Consider the following 11,312-nt stretch of genomic DNA (forward strand, 5'->3'; position numbering starts at 1 on the left):
CCTACAAAGTTGGCACTTTTTTCCCTCTTTCACATCAGTAGGGAATCTTCAACTTTCACAATTTAATATCTTTCTTTAACATCCTTTCTTAGAAAAACAAGATTTTCAGCCGGGCACAGTGACTCACGCCTGTAATCCCAGCATTTTGGGAGGTCGAGGCGGGTGGCTCACCTGAGGTTAGTAGTTCGGGACCAGCCTGGTCAACATGGTGAAACCTTGTCTCTACTAAAAATACGAAAAATTAGCTGGGAGTGGTGGCACGTGCCTGTAATCCCAGTTACTAGGGAGGCTGAGGCAGGAGAATCACTTGAACCCGGGAGGTGGAGGTTGCAGTGAGCTGAGATCATGCCACTGCACTCCAGCGTGGGAGACAGAATGAGACCCTGTCACCAAAAAAAAAAAAAAAAAAGAGAGAAAAAAAAAATATTTTCCAAACCAAAGCAGGATTGTGAATATCGTGATTACTAACAGCTTTCATATTAGTAGCATATTACTGCTGTAACAAATTACCACAAACTTAGAGGCTTAAAACACACATTTACTATCTTATAGTTTAAGATGTCAAAAGTCTAGGTCAGCAGAAGGTGTTCCTTCTGGAGGCTGTAAGAAAGAATGTTTTCCTTGTCTTTTCCAGGTTCTAGAAGCTGCCTACATTACTTGGCTTGTGACCTCTCCCCCCGTCTTCAAAGCCAGCACATAGCGTCTTCTTTCTTCTCTGCCCTCCTGCTTCCCTGTTATAAGGATGCTTGTGATAAAATGGGCTGAGCTAGATAGTCCAGGGTAATCTCCCTCTCAAGATCTTTAATGTAATCACACGTACAAAGACTTTTTTGAATGTAACATAATATATTCACGGGTTCTGCGAATTAAGATGTGGACATCTTCGGGGGCCATTTGGATACCATTTATGAAATATGGTCTGTTTAACAGGCACTATATATCAGAAGCATGTCATGTTATTTCATTATTCCTTAAAACAACCATGTGGTTGTTTACTGATGAGAAAACAGAGGCTTAGAGGAGTTCAGAAGACCTCTCTCTGCTAAACCCCAGGCCTGTCTATCCGATTGTCTATTTGACATCTCTACTTGGATGTGTAACATGCCTATCAAACTTAACATGTCCCAAATGAAGCTCTTGTGATATTTCCATAAAACCTGTTCCATCAGCAGAAATCCCAGTCTTAGTGATGGCACCATCCTTCCAGCAACTCACTCCAGCCATTAGATCATCCTTGACTCTCCTCTTTCTCTCACATCTCGTATCTGCTCTGTCACAAAATCCTATTGGCTCTACCTTCAAAATATCTCCAGAATCTGACCATATCTTACGAGTTACATTGCTACCACTCAGATCCATGCCCCCATCTCTCTCCCTTGGATTATGATAGCAGCCCTCAGTCTTCCTGTTTTTGTCCTTGTCTCCGATTAGTATATTTTCAACAGTCAGAGTGATTTTTTTTAAAAAAACCTAAGTGAGAGCATGTTACTCCTCTGCTCGAAACACTCCAATGCCTTTCTTCCTCAGTCACAAGAAAAGTCAAAGTTCTTTCTATAACCTTCCAAGCCCAATAAGATATGGCTTCATCCCCTAGTACTTTTCCCCTGACTCATTTCATTCCAGCTACATTGACCATTGACCTTCTTGCTGTTCTTTGAACATTCTAAGCATGTCCCTGCCTCAGGGCTTTGTACTTGCTATTTTCTCTATGTGGGATTCCTTCCTCCAGATATTGGCATAACAAGCTTCCTTATCTTCTTCAGATCTTTATTCAGGTGTCATTTTGTAGAGAAGGCTTTTCTAGCTATCCTACCTAAAATATTAATTCACCTCCCATTCCTAACATTTTATATCTCCCCCTTCCTGTTTTGTGTTTTCTTAGCACTTATCTCCACCTGATTTTATATATATATATTATATATATATAAATTATATAATAGGTAGGCATATGTGTGTGTATTCAGTTGTGGTGGATAGTCTCCAGAGTGACCCCCAGCAAGTCTAACCTCTTGGTATTCAAGTTTCCTCCCATATTGAATAGAGAAGACCTGCATAGCCAATAGGAGAGTTTAGAAAAGATGGCATATGACTCTAATGCTAGGTCATAAAAGACACTATGGCTTTTGCCTTGCTTTCTCTCTTAGGTCACTTATTCTAGAGGAAGTGAGCTGTCACGTTGTGCGAATACTCAGGAAGCTCTATGGAGAGGTCCCCGTACATAGGAAAGGAAGCCTCCTGCCAAGGTCAACAGCATCCAGTCATCCATGTGACTGGGTCATCTTGAAAGTAGATCCTCCAGGCCAGGTGCGGTGGCTCACGCCTGTAATCCCAGCACTTTGGGAGGCTGAGGCAGGTGGATCATCTGAGGTCAGGAGTTCAAGACCAGCCTGGCCAACATGGTGAAACCCTGTCTCTACTAAAAATACAAAAATTAGCCAGATGTGGAGGCACATGCCTGTAATTTCAGCTACTCAGGAGGCTGAGGCAGGAGAACTGTTTGAACTCGGGAGGTGGATGTTGCAGTGAGTCAAGATCGCTCCATTGCACTCCAGCCTGGGCAACAAGAGCAAAACTCCATCTCAAATAAATAATAAATAATAATAATAATATATATCTAACAATTATGGAGTTATTACCATGTGGAAGACTGTCCTAAGGACACTGTATATATTAACTTTTCCAATTTTCACCACACCACCACATGGTAGGTACTATTCCTATGCATATTTATAAAGAAAATAAGGCACAGAAAAGTAAAATGACTGACCTAAATTCTTATTATTAGTTATGTCTGTTTGAAGTATATTGTTGTATACATTCTTTCTTCTAAACTTACCTCAACTGAAAGTTTCATTCACATCTTGCAAACAAATATATGGTAAATCTGAGGCAGGAGAATCACTTGAACCCAGGAGGCAGAGGGTGCAGTGAGCAGAGATCATACCACTGCACTCCAGCCTGGCGACAGAGTGAGACTCCATCTCAAAGAAAAAAAATACACACACACACACACACACACACATATATAGTAAATCCAGGGTCTCTAAGTGTTGTCTAGTGTTGCAGTGTTCACATTCTCTATGAAAAAGAACAACTTAAAAAGCACTGGGCCAGCCGGGTGCAGTGACTCACGCCTGTAATCCCAGCACTTTCGGAGGCTGAGGCGGGCGGATCACCTGAGGTCAGGAGTTCGAGACCAGCCTGACCAACATGGAGAAACCCTGTCTCTACTAAAAGTACAAAACTAGTCGGGCAAGGTGGCACATGCCTGTAATCCCAGCTACTCAGGAGGCTGAGGCAGGAGAATCACTTGAACCCGGGAGGCGGAGGTTGCCGTGAGCCAAGATAATGCCACTGCACTCCAGCCTGGGCAACAAGAACGAAACTCCGTCTCAAAAAAAAAAAGAAAATAAAAAGAACAACTTGCATTTCTAACTAATATCTTAATACTTGCAAATGAAAAATTTAGTCATTTTCATATAAAATTTGAAAACATACCTTGAAAATTATGATTTTCTCGTTTATATTACAATTTTTTTTTAGATGGAGTCTTGCTCTGTGGCCCAGACTGGAGTGCAGTGGTGTGATCTCAGCTCACTGCAACCTCTGCCTCCTGGGTTCAAGCGATTCTCCTGCCTCAGTCTCCCAAGTAGCTGGGATTACAGGTGCCTGCCGCCATTCCTGGGTAATTCTTTTTGTATTTATTAGAGATGAGGTTTCACCATGCTGGTTTCCAACTCCTGACCTCAAGTGATCTGCCCATCTCAGCCTCCCAAAGTGCTGGGATTACAGGCATGAGCCACCGCGCCCGGCCTATATTACAATTTCTAAATTAGTTCTGAATATAATGCACTCTATGTGAACACCAGTGTTTATGAATAGTCACTTGAACTGAAATAAAATCCTAAATTTGATTTGCTCTTCACATGCACTTTCATTTAAAAGATTCTCACATTTGATCTTCACGATAACATCTGAGAAGCTCAGAAAGGTATTTCTCCATATTACAAATCAGAAAATTGACCAGGCCAAGAAGTCCAGGAATGCTTTCACAGTTACATAGGAAGTAGGTAGTTAAGCCAGAATTTTTCTAAATCCTAGTCCAATTCTTCACACTAATCTAGACAGTTGTTCCCAAGGTCTATACTGACCTGAGGTAATTAAGTCAAGTGCAGCAGGAACTCCAATGAGTCTGGGGAGAAGCTGGGTTCCTCTTGCACCAGGGAGAAGTCCCAGTGTAACTTCTGGTAAGCCAACTTGGGCCTATCAAAGATTGAAGGCATAAAGGCCATTAGAATGAGATGGTATGTTCAGAGTTGAGGCAAGCATTTCCCTGGATTTCCTGTATTCTCAAAAGCGTAGTTTCATTGAATTCAGCAAGATTTCTACAGGGCAAATCAGTGCACATCCTTTTCTTTAATTAACAGCATAAACAGAGCTGTGCTGTCCCTAACTCTTCATGTTGAAACACATTTTTAGCTTCTTACATATTTATGCTCTGACTGTATTATGACTTGTCTCAGCCAACAAAAATAATATTCTCTGGAAACAACTTTCTGGAGTCCTGCAAGAATCAGAAAGTGAAAAGACAACGCACAGAATGGGAGCGAATACTTACAAATTATATATCTGATATAGGATTTTTATCTGGAATATATAAAGAACTTTACAAATCAATAATAAAAGACAAGTAACCAGTCAAAAATGGGCAAAGGATCTGGATAGACATTTCTCCAAAGAAGAGCTACAAATGGCCAGTAAGCACTTGAAAAGATGCTCAATATTATTAGCCATCAGAGGAATTCAAATCAAAACTACAAGATAACACTTTATACCAACTAAGACGGCTATTTAAAAAAATGACAGACAATAACAGGTGTTGGAGAGGATATGGAGAATACAGAACCCTCATACATTGCTAGGGGGAATATAAAACAGAGTAGACACTTTGGAAAACAATCTGGCAGTTCCTTAAATGTTAAACACAAAGTTACCATATGACCCATCAAATCCATTCATGGGTATATGCCCAAGAGAAATGAAAACATATGCCCACAAAAATCTTGTATACAAATTTTCATGGCATCATGGTTCATAAAAGCCAAAAAAGTAGAAGCAGCCCAAATGTTCATCCATGATTAGTGGATAAATGAAAGGTGGTACATCCATACAATGGAATATTATTCAGCAATATTAATAAAGAACTGATTCATGCTACAACGTGGATGAACCTTGAAAACATGCTAAAAACAAAGTCAATCACAGGAGACCACATATTGTATGATTCTGTTTATATGAAATATACAGAATAGGCAAATCTATAGAGACAGAAAGTAGATTAGTGGGTGTTTAGGATAGCAGGAGAAGGTGATGGAGGATTACTGCTAAAAGTTACAAGGTTTCTTTTTGGGGTGATAAAATGTTTTAAAATTTACTATGATAATGGTTGCACAACTCTGAGAATATACTCATATACCACTGGATTGTACACTTTAATTGTATGGTATGCAAATTACATCTCAAAAAGGCTGTTTTTTTTTAAAAAGAAAGTCAGACAGTAATCTCAGTCTGGACAGGAAGGTGAGCTTGAGTCCTTCATTACATTGCCTTTCTTGGCCATTCCATTTAAAAGTGGCTAAGGATCTGTTAGCCATTTACAGGTACAAGGGTGAGAAGAGGGTACTTAAATGCAGACTGCCATTTGCCCAGATTGTAATTTCAGCAGTTCCAAAACACCTCACATATGTGAGGTCTCTCTTACATGAGGTTTTCTTAACAGTCAATCACCATTCTTTCTATCACTGCCCATCTCTACCTCTTTACTTATTGCTAGAAACTCAGATCTGCACTCAGGGTACAGAAGGTTATGGTAAGAGGGATACAGAAAAGGAGTACTTAGGACATATATGTGTATTTATTTATAAGCATTTATAAAACTTAAAACACCATTGGGAAATGGTTAAATAAATACTTGTATAGCTATATGATCGAATATTATGCCACCACTTACAATGATTTTTTTTTTTTTTTGAGACAGAGTTTCGCTCTTGTTGCCCAGGCTGGAGTACAATGGTGCAATCTCGGCTCACTGCAACTTCCATCTCCCGGGTTCAAGTGATTCTCCTGCCTCAGCCTCCTGAGTAGCTGGGATTACAGGCATGTGCCACTACGCCCAGCTAATTTTGTATTTTTAGTAAAGACGGGGTTTCTCCATGTTGGTCAGGCTGGTCTTGAACTCCTGACCTCAGGTGATCCGCCTGCCTCAGCCTCCCAAAGTGTTGGGATTACAGGCGTGAGTCACTGTGCTCAGCCTATAATGATATTTTTAAAGAATATTTACCAGAAGATTAACATGATTTCTCTTCAGAAGCCACAGAGGTCAGAAGGCATGAAATGACATATACAAAGTGCTGAAAGAAAACAACTGTCAGTCAAGAATTCTATATTGAACAAAACTATCCTTTGAAAATGAAGGCAAAATTAACACATTTCCAGATAAAGAAAAACTGATGTTGTTGTTAGTATATTTGCCCTATAAGAAATACTTCAGGCTGTAATGAAAAGACATGAGACAGTAACTTGAATTCACATGAAGAAATAAAGAACACTGATAAAGAGTAACTACATGGGTAAACAGAAAAGACAGTAATAATGTATTTTTCATTTGTAATTCTTCTTTTTCTTATCTGATTTAGGACCACTGTGTAAAGCAATAATGATAAATCTATGTTAAGTGGTACATAACTTATAAAGATATAACTTGTGACAATAATAGCATAAAGGGGCAAGTTATGGAGGCTACAGAGGAGCAAATTTTTTGTATATTATTAAAATTCAGTAATAATCTGAACCAGATTGTCATAAATTAAGATGCTAATTGTAATCACCAAGTTAACCACCACTAAGAAAATAACTAAAAATATATATAGTAAAATAAACAGCAAGAAAGTTACAAGGGTACACTTTTCCATTTAACAGAAATGCAAGCAGTAACGGAAGAATTGAACAAAAAAACCAAAAAGCATAGAAAACAAATAGCAAAATGGCAGAAGTATGTTCTTCCTTATCAATAATTACATTAAATATAAGTATATTAAGTTCTCTAATCAAAAGACAGAGATTGGCAGAGTAAAGAATATGTAATAATGGGTTAAATATGATAGTATAAAAATACAGTATAAACTAAATACAATAAAAACCCAAATGTGGTTTTTTTGGTTGTTGTTTGTTTGTTTTGAGATGGAGACTCGTTCTGTCACCAGGCTGGAGTGCAATGGCGCGATCTCGGCTTACTGCAACCTCCAACTCCCAGGTTCAAGTGATTCTCCTGCCTCAGCCTCCTGAGTAGCTGGGACTACAGGCGCATGCCAGCATGCCCAGCTAATTTTTGTATCTTTAGTAGCGACGGGGTTTCATCATGTTGGCCAGGATGGTCTCAATCTCCTGACCTTGTGATCTGCCCACCTCAGCCTCTCAAAGTGCTGGGATTACAGGCACGAGCCACCGCACTGGCCAATGTCCTTTTTTTTTAAAGGATGTTTTTCAAAGGAAAAAGAAACTAAGAAAAAAATTACATACAAAAAAGACTAGAATGAAATAGAATGTTAATAGGGGTTATTTCTGAACTGTGAGTTTATTATGATTTTAGTTTACATCTGTATACTTTCTTATGTTTTCTAGTTTAGTAGAATAATGAACATTATTTTTATCATTAGAAAAATATATTAATTACAAAAATGCTACCATTATATATACCGCGATATGCAGTGGTATCATAGACCTCATCTGACTTGTCTAATAGCCTAAATTAAACCTATTTCCAGAAATTTCCCCATATTTACTAGTTTTGTGCTATTTTCCAATAGAAATTCATCTTATTAGGTACTGATAATTATAAGGGACCATGAAACAGAAATCTTTGAGTTATCAAAGAAGTATTTAAATGTATACTTAGAAGTGACAGCCAACATATTTAATACGTCATACTGCATGAGCACTGCATCAGTGAAACCTGATATGGGTCATAGTACTGGAGGTAGAGTCTTGGGGCTCTCTATTGACTCAGGAGTTCCCCTATAGTTGATGGATCATAGAAAGGCCCTAGGGCTAAGGTTAAGGGAAATAAGGAGACAGAGGGCTCACAGTAGCAGGTGTTTACTTACCAGAATGGAAGTGAAGTGTTTGAACATTTTAACAATTAGTACCATTGTACTGGTACATGACAGCTGAAGTGGTTAATCAGTAAGCTAAGCATTCAAAATTATCACCTCTGGGCTGGGTCCAGTGCTCATGCCTGTAATCCAAGCACTTTGGGAAGCTGAGGCAGGTGGTCACCTGAGGTCAGGAGTTTGAGACCAGCCTGGTCAACATGGTGAAACCCTGTCTCTACTAAAAATACAAAAATTTGCTGGGCATGATAGCGTGTCTGTAGTCCCAGTTTCTAGGGAGGCTAAGGCAGGAGAACTGCTTGAACTCGGGAGGTGGAGGTTGCAGGGAGCCGAGATCACACCACTGCACTCCAGTCTGGAAGACAGTGAGACTCCGTCTCAAAAAATAAATAAATAAAATAAAATAATAACCTCTAATACGTATGACTACATTTAGAGTTTGCCCTAAAGAAAAGCCCCACACATCAGCCACTATATAGAGCCTTGGTTGTTACCTCTGTATGGGCAATCCTATAGTGACAGCTCAGGGCCAGCTCTAGTCCCCCTCCAAAAGCCATGCCTTGGATTGCTGCCACCACAGGCTTCACATTTCTCTGTATTTCATCTACTACATGTCCCAGTGTTAAGCCAAATGTCCTAGGAGCGCTGAAGCCATGAATATCAGCACCTAAGGGCACAAAAACAAGGAGAAAACAGAGTTGAGAAATACATGGGCATTGTTATCTAGCAGTAAGTTACCTGATACTCTTTAAAAATTTTTTTAATTTCTTTTATTTATTTCTTAATTTTTTTTAAGAGTTCCTGATGACTCTTAAAAAGTCTCAGACCTCTTTGGGCCCTTACACTTCATCCTTGGCTGAAAACAAGTATATTGGAGAATGTAGAATGCTATGAGAGAAAATCCTCCAATCTTTACCAGAAATTCTGTAATTTTCTAAAATCTATCTTTCCATATAGTAAGTAGTAATTCTATCTTTAAAAAAATTAAGAATCTCAGAAAAGGGGAATAGAGATTCTCCTCCAAAGATCATTATTCTGAGATTGAGTGAGCCCCTCTCATTTTCATATATGTGATATTGTTAATCAACCCTATTCACAGCAACTTAGCTCCATATCTTTGTTAAGGGCATGAGTCATTACAATATCAAATATCAGGGTAACATATATACATATTTATGAGTTATATGTTAGTCAATCAGCTTAGAATTATGTTTTTGTAATAGATTTTTATCTTCAATAAAAATAATATTTATTGGCCGGGTGTGGTGGCTCATGCCTGTAATCCCAGCACTTTGGGAGGCTGAGGCGGGCACATCACTTGAGGTCTAGAGTTTGAGACCATCCTGGCTAACATGGTGAAACCCCGTCTCTACTAAAACATACAAAAAATTAGCCGCGCGTGGTGGCGGGTGTCTGTAGTCCCAGCTTCTCAGGAGGCTGAGGCAGGAGAATGGTGTGAACCCGGGAACCAGAGCTTGCAGTGAGCCGAGATTGCATCACGGCACTCCAGCCTGAGTGACAGAGAAAGACTCCATCTCAAAAAAATAAATAAATAAAATAAAAATAATATTTATTGCTTTTCCTGATTATAAAAATAACATGTATTATGGAAAACTTGAAAACCACACAAAATTAAAAAGAACATGAAGATCACCCTAAATATCACCATACAGCCATAATTTAATATTTTGGGGAATTCTTAGTTTTTTTCCGCATGGGTGAGTGAGCATTACCACCTGAGCTCTGCCTTCTGTCAGATTAGTAGTGGCATTAAATTCTCACAGGAGCGTGAACCCTATTGTGAACTGCACAAGTAAGGGATCTAGGTTGTGCTCTCCTTATGAGAATCTAATGCCTGATGATCTGAGGTGGAACAGTTTCATCCCCGAACCATCCCTGCCCCCCCACTCTCCCAGGACTGCACCCCCACCCCCTACCCCTGTCCATGGAAAAACTGTCTTCAATGAAACCAGTCCCTGGTACCAAAAAGGTTGAGGACAGTTGATTTAGAGCATACTGTAAAATCATTTTTATATTTTCCTATTTTCATATAATATTATACATAGTAAGCTTTTTCCTACAGCATTATCTATTCCTTGAAAACACTAGGCCAAGCATGGTGGCTCACACCTGTAATCCCAGCACTATGGGAGGCCGAGGTGGGTGAATCAAGAGGTTGGGAGATCGAGACCATCCTGGCAAACACAGTGAAACCCTGTCTCTACTAAAAATACCAAAAAAATTAGCCAGGTGTGGTGGCGAGCGCCTGTAGTCCCAGCTACTCAGGAGGCTGACGCAGGAGAATGGCAGGAACCTGGGAGCCAGAGCTTGCAGTGAGCCGAGATTGCGCCACTGCACTCCAGCCTGGGTGACAGAGCAAGACACCGTCTCAAAAAAAATTAAAATTAAAATTTAAATTAAAAAAAAAAAAACACTGTTGGGCGCACCCAAGATGGCCAAATAGGAACAGCTCCAGCCTCTAGCTCCCAGTGTGAGTGACACAGAAGACAGGTGATTTCTGCATTTTCAACTGAGGTACCAGGTTCATCTCAATGGGGAGTGCCGGACAATCAGTGCTAGTCAGCTGGTGCAGCCCGACCAGTGAGAGCTGAAGAAACCGCCTCACCTAGAAAGTGCAAGGGGGAAGGGAATCCCTTTTCCTAGCCAAGGGAAACTGAGACACACAACACCTGGAAAATCGGGTAACTCCCACCCTAATACTGCGCTTTACCAAGGGTCTTAGCAAATGGCACACCAAGAGATTATATCCCACACCTGGCCTGGAGGGTCCCACACCCACAGAGCCTCCCTCATTGCTAGCACAGAAATCTGAGATCTAACTGCAAGGTGGCAGCAAGGCTAGGGGAGGGGCGCCCACCATTGCTGAGGCCCAAGTAGGTAAACAAAGCCACTGGGAAGCTCGAATTGGGTGGAGCCCACTACAGCACAAGGAGGTCGGCCTGCCTCTGTAGACTACTCCTCTGGGGACAGGGCATAGCTAAACAAAAAGCAGCAGAAACCTCGGCAGAGGTAAATGCCCCTGTCTGATAGCTTTGAAGAGAGCAGTGGATCTCCCAGCATGGAGGTTGAGATCTGAGAACGGGCAGACTGCCTGCTCAAGTGGGTCCCTGACCCCTGAGTAGC

General features: G+C 40.4%; 1 protein-coding gene across 2 annotated transcripts in view; it reads right to left on the bottom strand.

Moving 5' to 3' along the window:
• Nucleotides 1-11,312, bottom strand: part of EHHADH (enoyl-CoA, hydratase/3-hydroxyacyl CoA dehydrogenase) — a 72,403-nt gene that overhangs the window by 36,970 nt on the left and 24,121 nt on the right. For both annotated transcript variants that reach the window (XM_011981870.1, XM_011981869.1), the window contains exons 3-4: nt 8,663-8,835; nt 4,152-4,263 (exon numbers count right to left, since the gene is read on the bottom strand). In XM_011981870.1, the coding sequence (XP_011837260.1) occupies nt 4,152-4,263; nt 8,663-8,725 (175 nt within the window). In that variant the 5' untranslated portion in view covers nt 8,726-8,835. The remainder of the gene's footprint in view (nt 1-4,151; nt 4,264-8,662; nt 8,836-11,312) is intronic.

Source organism: Mandrillus leucophaeus, unplaced genomic scaffold (assembly GCF_000951045.1).
Source record: "Mandrillus leucophaeus isolate KB7577 unplaced genomic scaffold, Mleu.le_1.0 Scaffold231, whole genome shotgun sequence".
Classification (NCBI taxonomy): domain Eukaryota; kingdom Metazoa; phylum Chordata; class Mammalia; order Primates; family Cercopithecidae; genus Mandrillus; species Mandrillus leucophaeus.